Source organism: Colias philodice, chromosome 19 (assembly GCF_061535455.1).
Source record: "Colias philodice isolate Cphi_HAF_F1 chromosome 19, ilColPhil1 Martin Lab GWU primary, whole genome shotgun sequence".
In the NCBI taxonomy this organism is placed as follows: Eukaryota; Metazoa; Arthropoda; class Insecta; order Lepidoptera; family Pieridae; genus Colias; species Colias philodice.
Window position 1 is genome coordinate 10,596,985 of NC_143104.1, and position 12,916 is coordinate 10,609,900.

Below are 12,916 nucleotides of genomic sequence, written 5' to 3' on the forward strand. Positions count from 1 at the left end.
TAGATTTTTTTATTACCTACAACTTTGCCATTGAACTTTTTTCCGTAGGACTTGTAGTTTTGTCGGAAATCGAGAGAAACCATTTTTTTCTCTTAAAAGCTCCCCCCTCCCACTTCCCGAACTCGGATTAACCGTAATTTATTTTTCCTTTAATTTTCATCATATTCCCCTCCTTTTCTAATGGGTTTCATCCGACTGCGATTTTTTTGCACTTTTTATTATTTTTAAAGGGATCTACCCCAGTGTAAATCTCCGAAATGCATATTTAAATACTTATACATATGTGTATATAAACATTATGACGATGATTTCGATGCGTTAAAAATATCATAATATGTACATTTATCCTTTTTACGCCATATAAAATGAATACTACATAGGTATACCGCTAAGGTATACCGGGTACATACGTCTTGAAAATAAGAACGCCTTGAAAAAATTTTAATGTGGTATTCTTCTAATACCTACACAGATAAAATAGTTTTCTGCTCCTTTAATATATTTTCGAGTCGTAATTTTATTCAAAATATAATAAACTAATTACCGGTGGATATCGTTAAGACCATAATTTATAAGCATTCCACTTTTATCACTTTGTATTAGAATGGTAGCAAAATATCGTTTGATAAATAATTAATCCAATCCGTTATCAAAACTATTAGAAATATAATTCCAAGATAATTCCTAATACATGCTGTATTTTTAATTTTTCCTATACTAGACTTTACTCACGGCTTTGCCCGCGTAGCCAATAAAAATTCATGTCATGGAAATGAATTATTTCACCTCTAGAAAAGTAGGCTTTATCACTCTATAGCCTCCTAATTATCTTACATAAATCCTATTTTATTATCGTACTAATATACAGTATCATATAAATAAGCGAAAGTTTGTGAGGATGTGTGTGTTTTTGTTACTCTTTCACGCAAGTACTACTGAACCGATTACAATGAAATTAAGCACACATATGGAGGGTAACTTGGATTAACACATAGGATAGGTTTTATCCCGATAATCCCACGGGAACGGGAACTATGCGGGTTTTTCTTTGAAAACACGGGCGAAGCCGCGGGCGGAAAGCTAGTGATAAGTTGATAACATATTAAAATCACTCGGATGCGACTTAAAAGAAAGAAACACACAATCTCTTTTACAAGTTTTATCTTTGTTTTATGCAATAAAAATGATTTATTTATTTTACAATAATAAAGAAGCGGCTTTGAACGCGCAACAAACAAGATTTCTGGACACCTTTCAAAACATTCATGATTAATTTTCACATAACAAGATGGGAATATACCTACCTGGGTACATAATGTATTTATTGCATAAACGTGCATGCAATAACATCGTCATACCTATATTTTATACAAAAAATAAACTAGGGAAGTTGTAACAATTTATTATCTTCTTCGTCTCTTCCTTATAATAAGGCAATTCCCGAATTTATTATCTACATATTTAAGTCGTAAAATCCTGACGTTGACTAGGTAATACATAGGTATTTAAATCTTATATACCGTACAAGTTTCTGAATAGTAAGTAACAAACAAAAAAAAATTAAGATGCGGTTACTTCTGACACTGAGCTTCCTTGAAGTTTTCAATTTTAATCGTAACTGTTTGCCGATAACTCGGACAATCGACGACTATAATATTATTCCTACTTATCTGTGTACGTAAAGATTAGTATGGCGAACATTTTTAATATACCTAAGTCCATGGACGTATAAAAAAAGACGGACGCCGTATTACGAACAAACAACGTGAAGCCAAAATAGTAAGCTAGCGATCGCGTAAAGACAATAAACACGCACACACTCTCACCATAGTAAGCTAGTCGGCCGCCATTACGTCGTGAACTACCGACTGATTAACTGCGTCACTGTTTCACAAAAAATATTTAAAATGCCGTCTTGCGTGGTTAAATGGTGTCGCAACAGTACAATTTTAAATAACAAAACACAAGGGATTACATTCCACAGGGAAGCAAGTTATTTCTTTTATGTTTTAATGACAAAATTATTACGGCAAAATTTATAGAAAAAAATACAGCCGCCATTGTCATCAACACAGCTGTTGCCATGGCAACATGGCACACACACATGGATGTTTCGCCGCCATTACTAGGCTTCACTCAATGTTTAGGCGATATACCGTCCGTCTTTTTTTATACGTCCATGCCTAAGTCAATGTCATTTATTTTAGATATCATTGTATTGTGTAAAGATATAGGTAAGTAAGTATAATAATATAATACTTACTAATTTTAATCCAATTCGAAGAATTGAAATTTGAAGCTTAGAAATGCCTTTAAAAAATATATTCCAATATTTCCAATACGTTTAAATGAGAGCCTAAAAAAAATAAATGAATATTTCTGCAAATAATTTCTAATCTCAATCTATAATCAACTTAAGTGGAACAAAAAAATTCTGAGTATAACTTACTCATCCAGATAGCGCATAATTATTATAATTTTCCCGTTATTAGCCGAACTGCATCGCAAAAAGTTGCCCTGCTCAAATTTCAGCGATTGATATTAATCATAATTTGCAAATATTGCATGATGGAATTAGGTAATAGCTTATCGTACAAACTTACATCATAGCTCCATGTGCATGAAACGCCGGCGAATTTAGCGACACACCTCCCCAATTCGACGTCTTCGTGAGTCGTGTAGAGGTGCTTCAAGCAATACTTGACGTGAGGGGCGACTCTCCTCAAGGTCTCCTTTGATATAAGTACACCCGGTCCGCCCATACAAAAGTTTTCGTTGTAGTCCAGTGCTAGGGCATCTCGCTCCGCGCTAGTGCCCCTTCCCGCTTGCCCGATAAATTGCGGCTTCCGACTGTCCACTGACCTCAAAAACTCTCCTAATTTGTCACCTCTGACGTAAACGTCGTCGTCTGCGCGCATGAACCACTCAAATTTTTCACCGTAATTCTCATACATGTATAGTAACATAAGAAAAGATTTCTTCTGCGGAGGGTAACTGTCGTCCACGGTCCGCAGTGGAATCAGTGGCAAACCGGGCGCTCGAGACACTTCTGAACTAAAGAAAGCGATCCGCCCGGGCAAGTCCTGAGCCCAAGTCTCATAAACGGCTTTCGCTCTCGTATTTAAATATTGTTCTGCTGTCATCACACCCACAAACACTAAGGTCCGGTTGGAGTTCTGTATGGTTTCATCTGACGTTAACCCTATCACCGCTAATGGGTCGGGAGGAACGTATAACTTAGCCGTATCCGGACAAGTCTCGATGGACGTCCTCGAAGATGTCCTTAAACATAATTTTAGGAACACCCCGAGCGTGACGCCGGCCACGACCCCGGCCACCAGATGCATCCATTTATTCCTACGCGGCATCGTGACAGAACTTCAACAAACGCACCCGCTGTTAGCCGGCGACCACATGTGTGCATTCCCGGAATATCTGTGTGTTCTTTTTGTTATGACATGAGCGGCCTGCTTCAGTGTTTCGCACACAAATCACATGGTCAACAAATTGTCACGTTACGAAAAAAACGAATGTGGAACGGCACTGTCGCTATCACACTTCAGTATCGGATTTGCAGATGTTATCGGTGAAACGAACGCGGTGAGGCGCGGCGCGTGTCGAAATGCGAAAACATTTTACCTTGCGCTACCGAAACAACCAACTCGTGCGCCGCCTGCCGCGCAACTGGACCGGCCGTCTCAAAACAAAATTCAAGCTGCAAGCAGCGGTAATTCCGGTTGTCCGCGCGATATCGCCGCTCCTGCTTACACACGTATTCAACCGCTGAATTTGTCTTTATCTTTGCTAATATGATCCGATTTCGAATGAAGTTGGGCCATTCATCGTCTCGAACAAAATATAGACAATTCGCTGTCTGAAAGTGGATTATCTGAAGTGACGACTAGCGGCAAACGGAAACGGCTAGCTTAGAAGCCACGCAGCTGCTAAGGAGCCAAAGATCTCATAAATGACGTGTTCAACGATCAGACTATTTGCATACATATTATAATTATTGTGTGACTGACGTAGGATATAACTACATGCTATAAGGAGAGCACGCACCTGACTCTAATTACGCTGATCTATGAATTCTTATCTGATTATTATAAATTATAATGTAAAATTTCTGCATATTAAATAGATTGAATATAGACAAGGAAAGATCGTTAATCATCCGCTTAAGTGTAGGTACCTACTATTTCCTATTTAGGATTCATTATAAAAAAAAATATATTCTAAGAGATAAAAAATGTAGATGTAATAAGTTAATAACAATATAAGAAACAATAATTTATACCCATAGCCTTTAAAAATAAAAAAAAAATAAAATAGAATTCTGACACATCTCAGTAACTAGGTAAACTTACAAATTACAATACCTAAGTAGATAGGTACCTACTTATTTTTATTTTTGGACAGAAAATTAAAAAAAAACTTAACTACCTACTTTAACACTACAGCGCACGCGCCCTTTTTTTTACATGATTGCTCGCGTGCTCTACCATAGTAGAAAACTGTATTTGAAATATTAAAAAAATGGGTGGTCCTAAAATGATAATACTCAGTAATATTAAACTTTTAATTATTGTAACAAATAATTATAAAAAAAAAAAATTTAATAGCATAAAATTAAAATTAGGATCAAATTATGAGATCAAGAAAATAATCAGCATTTTTGGCAAGTTTGATATCTGCTCAAAAAAAAACAACTTCTAATGAGCGATTACCGACTTATTAGCCATCATCCTGACATTCAATACAGACCACAACTTGGTGATCAGGACAAATCCATCTGGTACATCGCTTACACCATTTTTTCGAGCTCGGAAGCACAGGCAAAATTTCCCATTTTTTGAGGATCATGACGTATTGGTACCTCATCTACGTGACCCAAAAGCTATTTACTTTTATTTTTTAATTGGCGGGGAAGGTTTTCGACTATCAATCTTCTTGCCATGAGGGGTTTCACCAGCTCGTACGAAAGATCGTAAAGAAAATTACGTCTCACAATTCTTTCTTGGCCTTTGTTTAGTTGGTGGATTATCAAAGCATTTATGAATCGAATGTTTTGAGATCTTGCCCGGGTTGCTGAAGGATATGTTTTACTCCAGCGTGTTCCATTTCGAGATACATAAATGTCATCACGTGTATTGTTTTGGACAAGTTCAGAAAGAGGCGTGTCATCTTCAGATGATAATGCATGATTTTCACTTACAGCTTCCTGCATCTGATTCCTATCTTCCTGTTCCATTGGTTGTACATATACTTCCCCATCGTCCGAGTCACTTTGGATCACTTCCTCGGCCTCTAATTCTTCGTTCAGCCATCATACGCGCCTCCAATATGGGGTCCATTTTTTCGCTAAAGCAAAGAAATATTAATTATTAAATACATCATTATACACGAAATAGTAATGCAACTGTACATAGTTAAATTTTAAAATTTAAATCATTCAATATCCATTGATAATAATTTAAAAAACCCAAAAAAGAAAGTTTTACTTACCTTCAGTTTTATTACACCAATACTCGCATGTACTACTATAGTAGAAGCCGAACTTTGACACGTCATAACCGGAACATGCGCTTGCGTTGCAAATATGCACCATACTAATCCGTTTGGCAATTTTGTCGACTTAGCTTATCTGGGAGCTGGAGGGGTTAGGTGTAAGAATGAATGAATGGCGATAAAATAAGTAAGTGCGTTCTACTATAGTAGAACGCGCGTGCACTGTAGTGTTAAGTATATTAGGTATTATACACAAGTAGGTAATCAAGCGACAAGATATTTGCATTTAAATGCGTAAGTAATAAGGAACATATTGTACCAATGACCTTTTTATCAAATATAGAATAATGGTATTGCAAGACAATCAGTTATTCAACTCTATATTTAATTACTTGTAGATACGATAATTCTAAGAGCCATAGATATAAAGCAAACAATAAAATCATACCTACCTATAATAATTGCAAATAATCAAACAATTAATTAAAAAGCGCACATTTTTTAAATACCAAGATAATTAGATTCATTATTTATTATAAGATAAGATTGTTTATAGATCTAAGGTATATAAATCCATATATGCATTTAGTAAAAAGCGGTTATTTTAATATTACAAAGAATTCCAATTTTATCTTTGGTATCCAGGATAACACTGGATAGCATATACTTTATAAATTACCGATAAAAACATAATAAAACTTGTCTAAGTACATACCTACATAAATACTTTAACAAATAAAAATAAAATCAATAATTCCCACAATCACCCAGCACCCGGGTCCCGGCCGACGAATATAAAATAAAATTAAGCAACCGGTGCAGCAGAAAAAAATCAAAGAAATTGACACATGTGTTAACGCTCTCATTTGCTTGACAGATGTGTGACAACTGACACTGGAAAGGTCAGAGTCAGGAGTCTTGGTCAGAGTCTTAACAATCATTATACATAATATCTTCCCCGTTATATAAGGATTATTCGAAACCGAAAGGGTTCTTAGCTGGAAAAATAAAGTTAAGAGTTCAAAGCAGTATTGCAGAGGACGCTTGCTGATGCTGTACTGATTTTTAGGACTTTTTTTTAAACCACATATAATACTTATATACTTTTTAAAATAAACAGTGGCGGGAATACGGTGGAATCACAACGCAACGTTAGCTACTAAGTTTAGTGTATTAAGTATTCTGTGTCACAACTGCAGTATGCTTAAGTTTTACCCCACTAACATTGCATAAATTTGGCAATAATTTCAATTGGTTAGAATATCAAATAAAACACAATAATTAAAATAACTCTTTTATTATACATATTTCATATATATACGAAGCTATAGAAAATCACGCGCCCTATGCCCAAGCATTGCAGAAAATATCACTAAATGCACCTCGTAAAGCATACTTACACTTAACTTCAACTTAACTGAAACCAAAAGGCAAGTTTATTCTATGCTCTAAAAATCAATATTTATCTATGTTACAACTAGGTCATACAGAATCTAGGCTAAATGTGAGTATGATTTACGAATGTGCCTAAAGGCCGAGTACTAAAAGACAGTCAGCGTATGAATTACAAATACTATCGTTTAGTTTTAATTCAAATATGTTTTTTTTGTCCAGAAAATCGACTTATCATGATGGTGAGACAGTTCCTTCTGTTCCACTTTATGAGGAGTTACATACCTAACTCGCATGGTACCTAAATAATATATAAATAACAAAATCTGAATGCAAAACTTTACGAGCTACTTGAGATTTCACGTTTGACCGACGAAACTTTTACGATTGTATTTTTACAAATGTTCTCAAATCTCGATATTTCCCAGGTATCTTCAGCGTTAAATGCCTTTTTGATATTCCAAAAGGCTATGCATTTAAATATCTCAGTAGTCGTTAAATGGCACTAAACTTGCCAGGAATTGCATCGTAAAACGAGTAAAAAATAAGACATGTTAGTTGCGGCTGCAATTATTACATGCGTGGTGTGCTCAATATTTCAGAGTTAGGTAAATACTTATAAAAAAAAACATCTTAGAATTTATTGAATAATATCTTAGTGTAATTAAAAGCATTTACGTTTAAATTAAGAAAAAATTATAGTCAGGACTTATTTTGTATAGAATTGAGTCTCCCATTATAATGACCTTCTTCAAAAATTAAACTTTCTAAATAAATTTACGATTCGCGTTATCATCTTGTTACAGAACTTGCTGCTGTCTTTAAGATCACAGCCATTCGCTTTGCTATAAAAATAAGATAGGTTAATTGTATATTAAATATATTTCACTGTCTAAACTCTAATTATTATTGATATTTTTGAAACAAATTCACTAATATTTGAAATAAATTATTTTAAGATTCTTCCACATTCGTGATGTTGCTAATATTTTTTTAAGTCTAATCAGTAGACTGAAAATGCTTTCTATCATGTGAAAATAGAGGCTTACAACAACCTTAATTAAAATGCAACAAATAGGAGATGTAATATAACATGGACGTATAAAAAAAGACGGACGGTATATCGCCTAAACATTGAGTGAAGCCTAGTAATGGCGGCAAAACATCCATGTGTGTGTGCCATGTTGCCATGGCAACAGTTGTCTTGATGACAATGGCGGCTGTATTTTTTTCTACAAATTTTGCCGTAATAATTTTGTCATTAAAACATAAAAGAAATAACTGGCTTCCCTGTGGAATGTAATCCCCTGTGTTTTGTTATTTATAATTGTACTGTTGCGACACCATTTAACCACGCAAGACGGCATTTTAAATATTTTTTGTGAAACAGTGACGCAGTTAATCAGTCGGTAGTTCACGACGTAATGGCGGCCGACTAGCTTACTATGGTGAGAATGTGTGCGTGTTTATTGTCTTTACACGATCGCTAGCTTACTATGGTGGCTTCACGTTGTTTGTTCGTAATACGGCGTCCGTCTTTTTTTATACGTCCATGTAATATAAAATGATTTTAACCATAAATATAAACTTAAAACTGAAAAAAAAAATGTTGTGTGGTTTTATGAAACCACGGTAAAAGTGAAACTGTTCGAACGGGTCCGAACACTGCTTTATACCTACTCGGCAGCCGACCGTCACGCGACATGCGCTACACAGGCCAAAAAGTATGAGACGATGTAATAAAAGTTTCACTTTAAAAACACCTGCCGTCATTGAGAATGTATTTCATTTCCAAGCGACACTATTTCCGATGGACTGTCAAAATGACGTTTCACGCATGTATCCAACTAACAGTGTTACAAATAAAAAAACGAACATCAAAGTTTATGACAGACAATGTATGAACCGTTTACTGATATTTTATATATTGTATGTGCAAAACCAGGCTCTAAAGTCTTAACAGTCATAAAGTATCATCTCCTTTATTTCAAGATTCATATTTTTTCGTCAGAAGTAGACCAACCACTGCATTGCTATCTGTACATATTTTTATGCCTATTTAAATACATTTTCACAGACTTGAAATCTAGAAGCTCTATTTATTTACTATCAATGAACAGCTTTCATTTTTATAATATTAGTTTATTGTTATAATATTAGATTTAACATCATAAAAACTTTTTTATATTACATTAACTATACTAAATTTCAAATAAGTGGTAACCCAACCTTTAGAGTTATTAAATGCTATACATATTTATATTAAGAATTTTACATAATATATACCTAATTTCATTGATTATAAAAGCAAAGTATTTCTCCATCAGATATATTTATAACTTTTATTTACATTTTCCAATTCTCTATAATTGGAAATAGCGGGTTTTATAATTTATTGTATAAAAAATAGAGAACAATGAAAGCCACTGTTCAGTTAATCATTCATTTTACATAATGCCTCAAGTTCAAGCCTGGAGTGTCGTTATGAATAATTTTTAATCTCACTCCTCAATTTAAAATCACGTAAATTACGAAATATGTATGAGATGACAAATAATACATAATAATTAAGTATTATTATTTATTATAAAAAAGCTGACTTTACAAGTAAGAATACATTTCATAATGAAATGAGTTACAGTCAAAGTATAAATTCGTTTGTGTGGAAGCACTCTTATTTCGACATTCTTTTACTTTTTTTAAACAGTTAAGTATTATATAAATTGAATGATCAACTATTTTGTTTTTCTAACACCTAACCCATAGCATGCAAATATCAATATATAAATCGTCAGCATTTTTACAAAATAATGAAAAGATATAATTGATGCACAATTTATTATAAACTTATCTAAATACATATATATGTAATATTTAGTTAAATCGGAGCGTATTAACTTATTTTATGGACGAAAATAATTGCACTATTCATAAACAAAATTAAATGTGTATTAAGATATAAAAGTTACGCACTATGCAATTTAGCAAATAAAAGTGCACTTAAAACAATTGGTTCAAAAATACCAATGACTAAGCAAAATAAATAATGTTTATTAGAATTACATCACTAAATTAAATCGAGTGCAAAAATTGTAATTTCTAGAAGTTTCCTTAGAAAAGGGTGATTTTTACATATTATGATATTATCACTACATAGTATAAAATAAAGTCGCTTTCTCTGTCCCAGGTACCTACTCCCTATGTATGCTTAAATATTTAAATTTACGCAACGGATTTTGATGCGGTTTTTTTTTTAATTGATAGAGTGATTCTGGATTCAAGAGGAAGGTTGTAGTAGGTATATAATTTATGTCGTTTTTGATAAAGCGGGCGAAGCCGCGGGCGGAAAGCTAGTATATTATAATACAATTCCCGAATCAACCAACACGATATTTTAATTCTAATTTCTAACACATGTTTGGCTTTAGTACATTCACATGCGACTTATAAATGCGAAATTTATTCCACACTAACAGTGTAGGTACGTAGGTAATATTGAAAAAGTTGAATAAATTCTTTAAAGATAACCGATGACGCATTGCAAAAATTTTCAGGAATAAATCTCCTCAAACTATGTTGCATATATCCAAAAACGTATAAATTAGAATTCCATTTTTTATTGGTGGCCTTCAAAGTGAGCAATATAATATACTGAAGACAAAAAATTATTTATTAATTGATGACCTACAAAAAAGTCAATGCAAGCATTTAAATCACAAAATAAAGATAATTTCAATGCAATAATGCGTCATTAATCATCCTCGATTATTATGATTTTAACACATTCTTTCATTGAGTCCTTTTAGATATAAAAAATATATAGTTAACTAACGTATGAGATTTAGAATTAGAATGTGTATTTTATATTATTTTAATAAATAACTATTTTATTTACCATTACCATATCCAGCACATATGTATATTATGTCGTGGCCATATCATAGATGTGCCCATTTCATGAAATGATTGATCATTTCACGAAATTGTCGCATTTCATGAAATGGCCAACATAGTTTGATCAGATCGTTAAATCGTCAATGTTTCACGATTTGATCATCCACATTTAGCCAGATCGTGTAAAATATAGAGAGTCCATAAAATATTTAAAAAATTCAGAATATTTTAAGAACTTGTTTATTGTCATTTAAGTTAGTGCCTCGGCAGTGGCCGGCGAATGCCAGAAGCGAATCGCTTTTTAAAAAAGAAACAATTATAATAATATAGTAGGATATATAAATATAGTTAAAGGATTTTAGACGCATTTTTTCTTCAATATAAGATATCCGCAGTTTCCATAGTACTCGAACCTCTTCGTCGTAAATTATGAAGTTTTTAAATGCGAATAATAATTAAATTTTATCACTAAACACAGCGCTTGCAGCGCCTCTACCAATCATTAATGTAACTATTTTACGATATGATCAAATAATTTTGATCATTTCATGAAAAAACCGCGCGTTTAGTTGGCCATATCGAGAAACAATTTCTTATCATTGATCTGCTCAAACCACATCATGATGTGGCCAATAGACATTCAACCATTTCATGAAATGTGACCATTTCGTAAAATGATCAATCATTTCATGAAATGAGCAAATCTACGATATGGCCACGACATATAAGACTATAGAATATAGATCATATAGCTAGTTCTTGAGCTAGTTTACTTAGAAACTGTATTCGAAATATTGTGTGTTTCTATTAATTTATGTTTGCCTAAATTCTGAAAGTTGCCATTAATAAAAAACAAAAACAATATTGTTAATGGAAAACATAAAGAACAATTTGGCGCGAAATTCTAATGCGCTTTCGGTGCGCCATAGCAAATATTACACATCTACCCCATCCAAAAATTATGCTACAAAAATAAGACTTTTTAACATAAAATTTACTGCAGGGTGCTTTAATATTATATTGACCATAAGTAAACCATAAATTTATTTCTTAGAACAGGTAAATTTCGAGAATGTACATTATAATTATTATGACATTGTTGACATTATAACATCATATTTAAATTTAAATGTACTTCTAAGTGCAAAGCTTTCTGAATAATAAATTACTTCTAGTTAAAAAATTAACACATAGATAACATAACTCGAGGCATTTTAACGAAATTAAAAAAGAATTTAAGATATATTTCTTTTTCTTTACATTCTAGCTGATTTAACATTTCTGTACAATAAAAACCACATTTCGTAATAATGGGGATATACCCATTGAAGTATGTATGATCCACCAATCAGAGTGAGCTATTCCTGTTATGAAACCAACTCGTCCAAGGCTTTGTCTCTGTTGAATTCATGTTTGGCAAGCGCTGCGGACGCTCTTCCTTCCGAAAATCCTAGATCCATCAGCTCTCCCAAGATGAGAAGACCTTCTATTACCTGGAAAAAATAATATTCATTGTTTACAAAATAAACAAAACTGGCCATACTTTTAATAATATTATTTTTCCACAACAGAGTAGACTTAACAAACTGTATATTTTATTTGTAAACTGTTTATTATAAGTGTTTCAGTCATAAATTCATAATGTTATATCATTTCATGATGCAATATTTTTTTATGAGATAAAAAAAAATGAAAATTATTTCAACCCAGTTTATCTTAATAGTATTTCAATTTTAATTTTATATAACCTAGTCTTGTTTGATTATATTAGGCCCTTCGCTCATGGAGCTACTCAAAAAGAACTAGTCACAAACTCAAATTACTAACGAGTTGCCTGAGCGTCACAGCCCATACATGTTCTATGGAGATTCGCACACGACGCGACTAGTTACTAACTGGTGAGTAACGCGTTAGCAACAAATCACGCGCGACGCGTCGTGTCGGTCTCCACGCTACTGGTTTCCCGAGTTTCTTTGTTTTTTATGATAAAAATGAACGAGCAAATAACAGAAGTGACTGAAACCTTATAACTTGAGTAGCGTTGTATGCGAGATACAATTTGTAACAGGTTTGTAATCGTAATTACTGATTAGTTCAGTCATTTTTGAGTAGCTCCATGAGC

The 12,916-nt window shown here is 33.2% G+C and overlaps 2 protein-coding genes and 1 long non-coding RNA gene across 4 annotated transcripts in view; all 3 read right to left on the reverse strand.

Annotated features, from left to right (window-relative positions):
- Chsy (Chondroitin sulfate synthase) overlaps nucleotides 1-3,704 on the reverse strand; it is a 46,610-nt gene extending 42,906 nt beyond the window's left edge. The window contains exon 1 of the mRNA XM_089707198.1: nucleotides 2,604-3,704. Coding sequence (XP_089563324.1) covers nucleotides 2,604-3,368 — 765 coding nt within the window. The 5' untranslated portion in view covers nucleotides 3,369-3,704. The remainder of the gene's footprint in view (nucleotides 1-2,603) is intronic.
- LOC149480164 (uncharacterized) overlaps nucleotides 1-12,916 on the reverse strand; it is a 381,320-nt gene that overhangs the window by 366,120 nt on the left and 2,284 nt on the right. The window contains exon 2 of one of the 2 annotated variants that reach the window (XR_016317112.1): nucleotides 8,664-12,287. Coding sequence is in view for 1 of the 2 variants with exons in the window: in XM_089707222.1 (XP_089563348.1) it covers nucleotides 12,162-12,287 (126 nt within the window). In the remaining variant the exon portion in view is untranslated. Of the gene's footprint in view, nucleotides 1-7,987; nucleotides 12,288-12,916 lie in introns of those variants that run through there. The other variant, XM_089707222.1, reaches the window with a different exon arrangement.
- LOC149480175 (uncharacterized) overlaps nucleotides 1-12,916 on the reverse strand; it is a 204,404-nt gene that overhangs the window by 43,837 nt on the left and 147,651 nt on the right. The gene's annotated exons all lie outside the window — the stretch shown is intronic.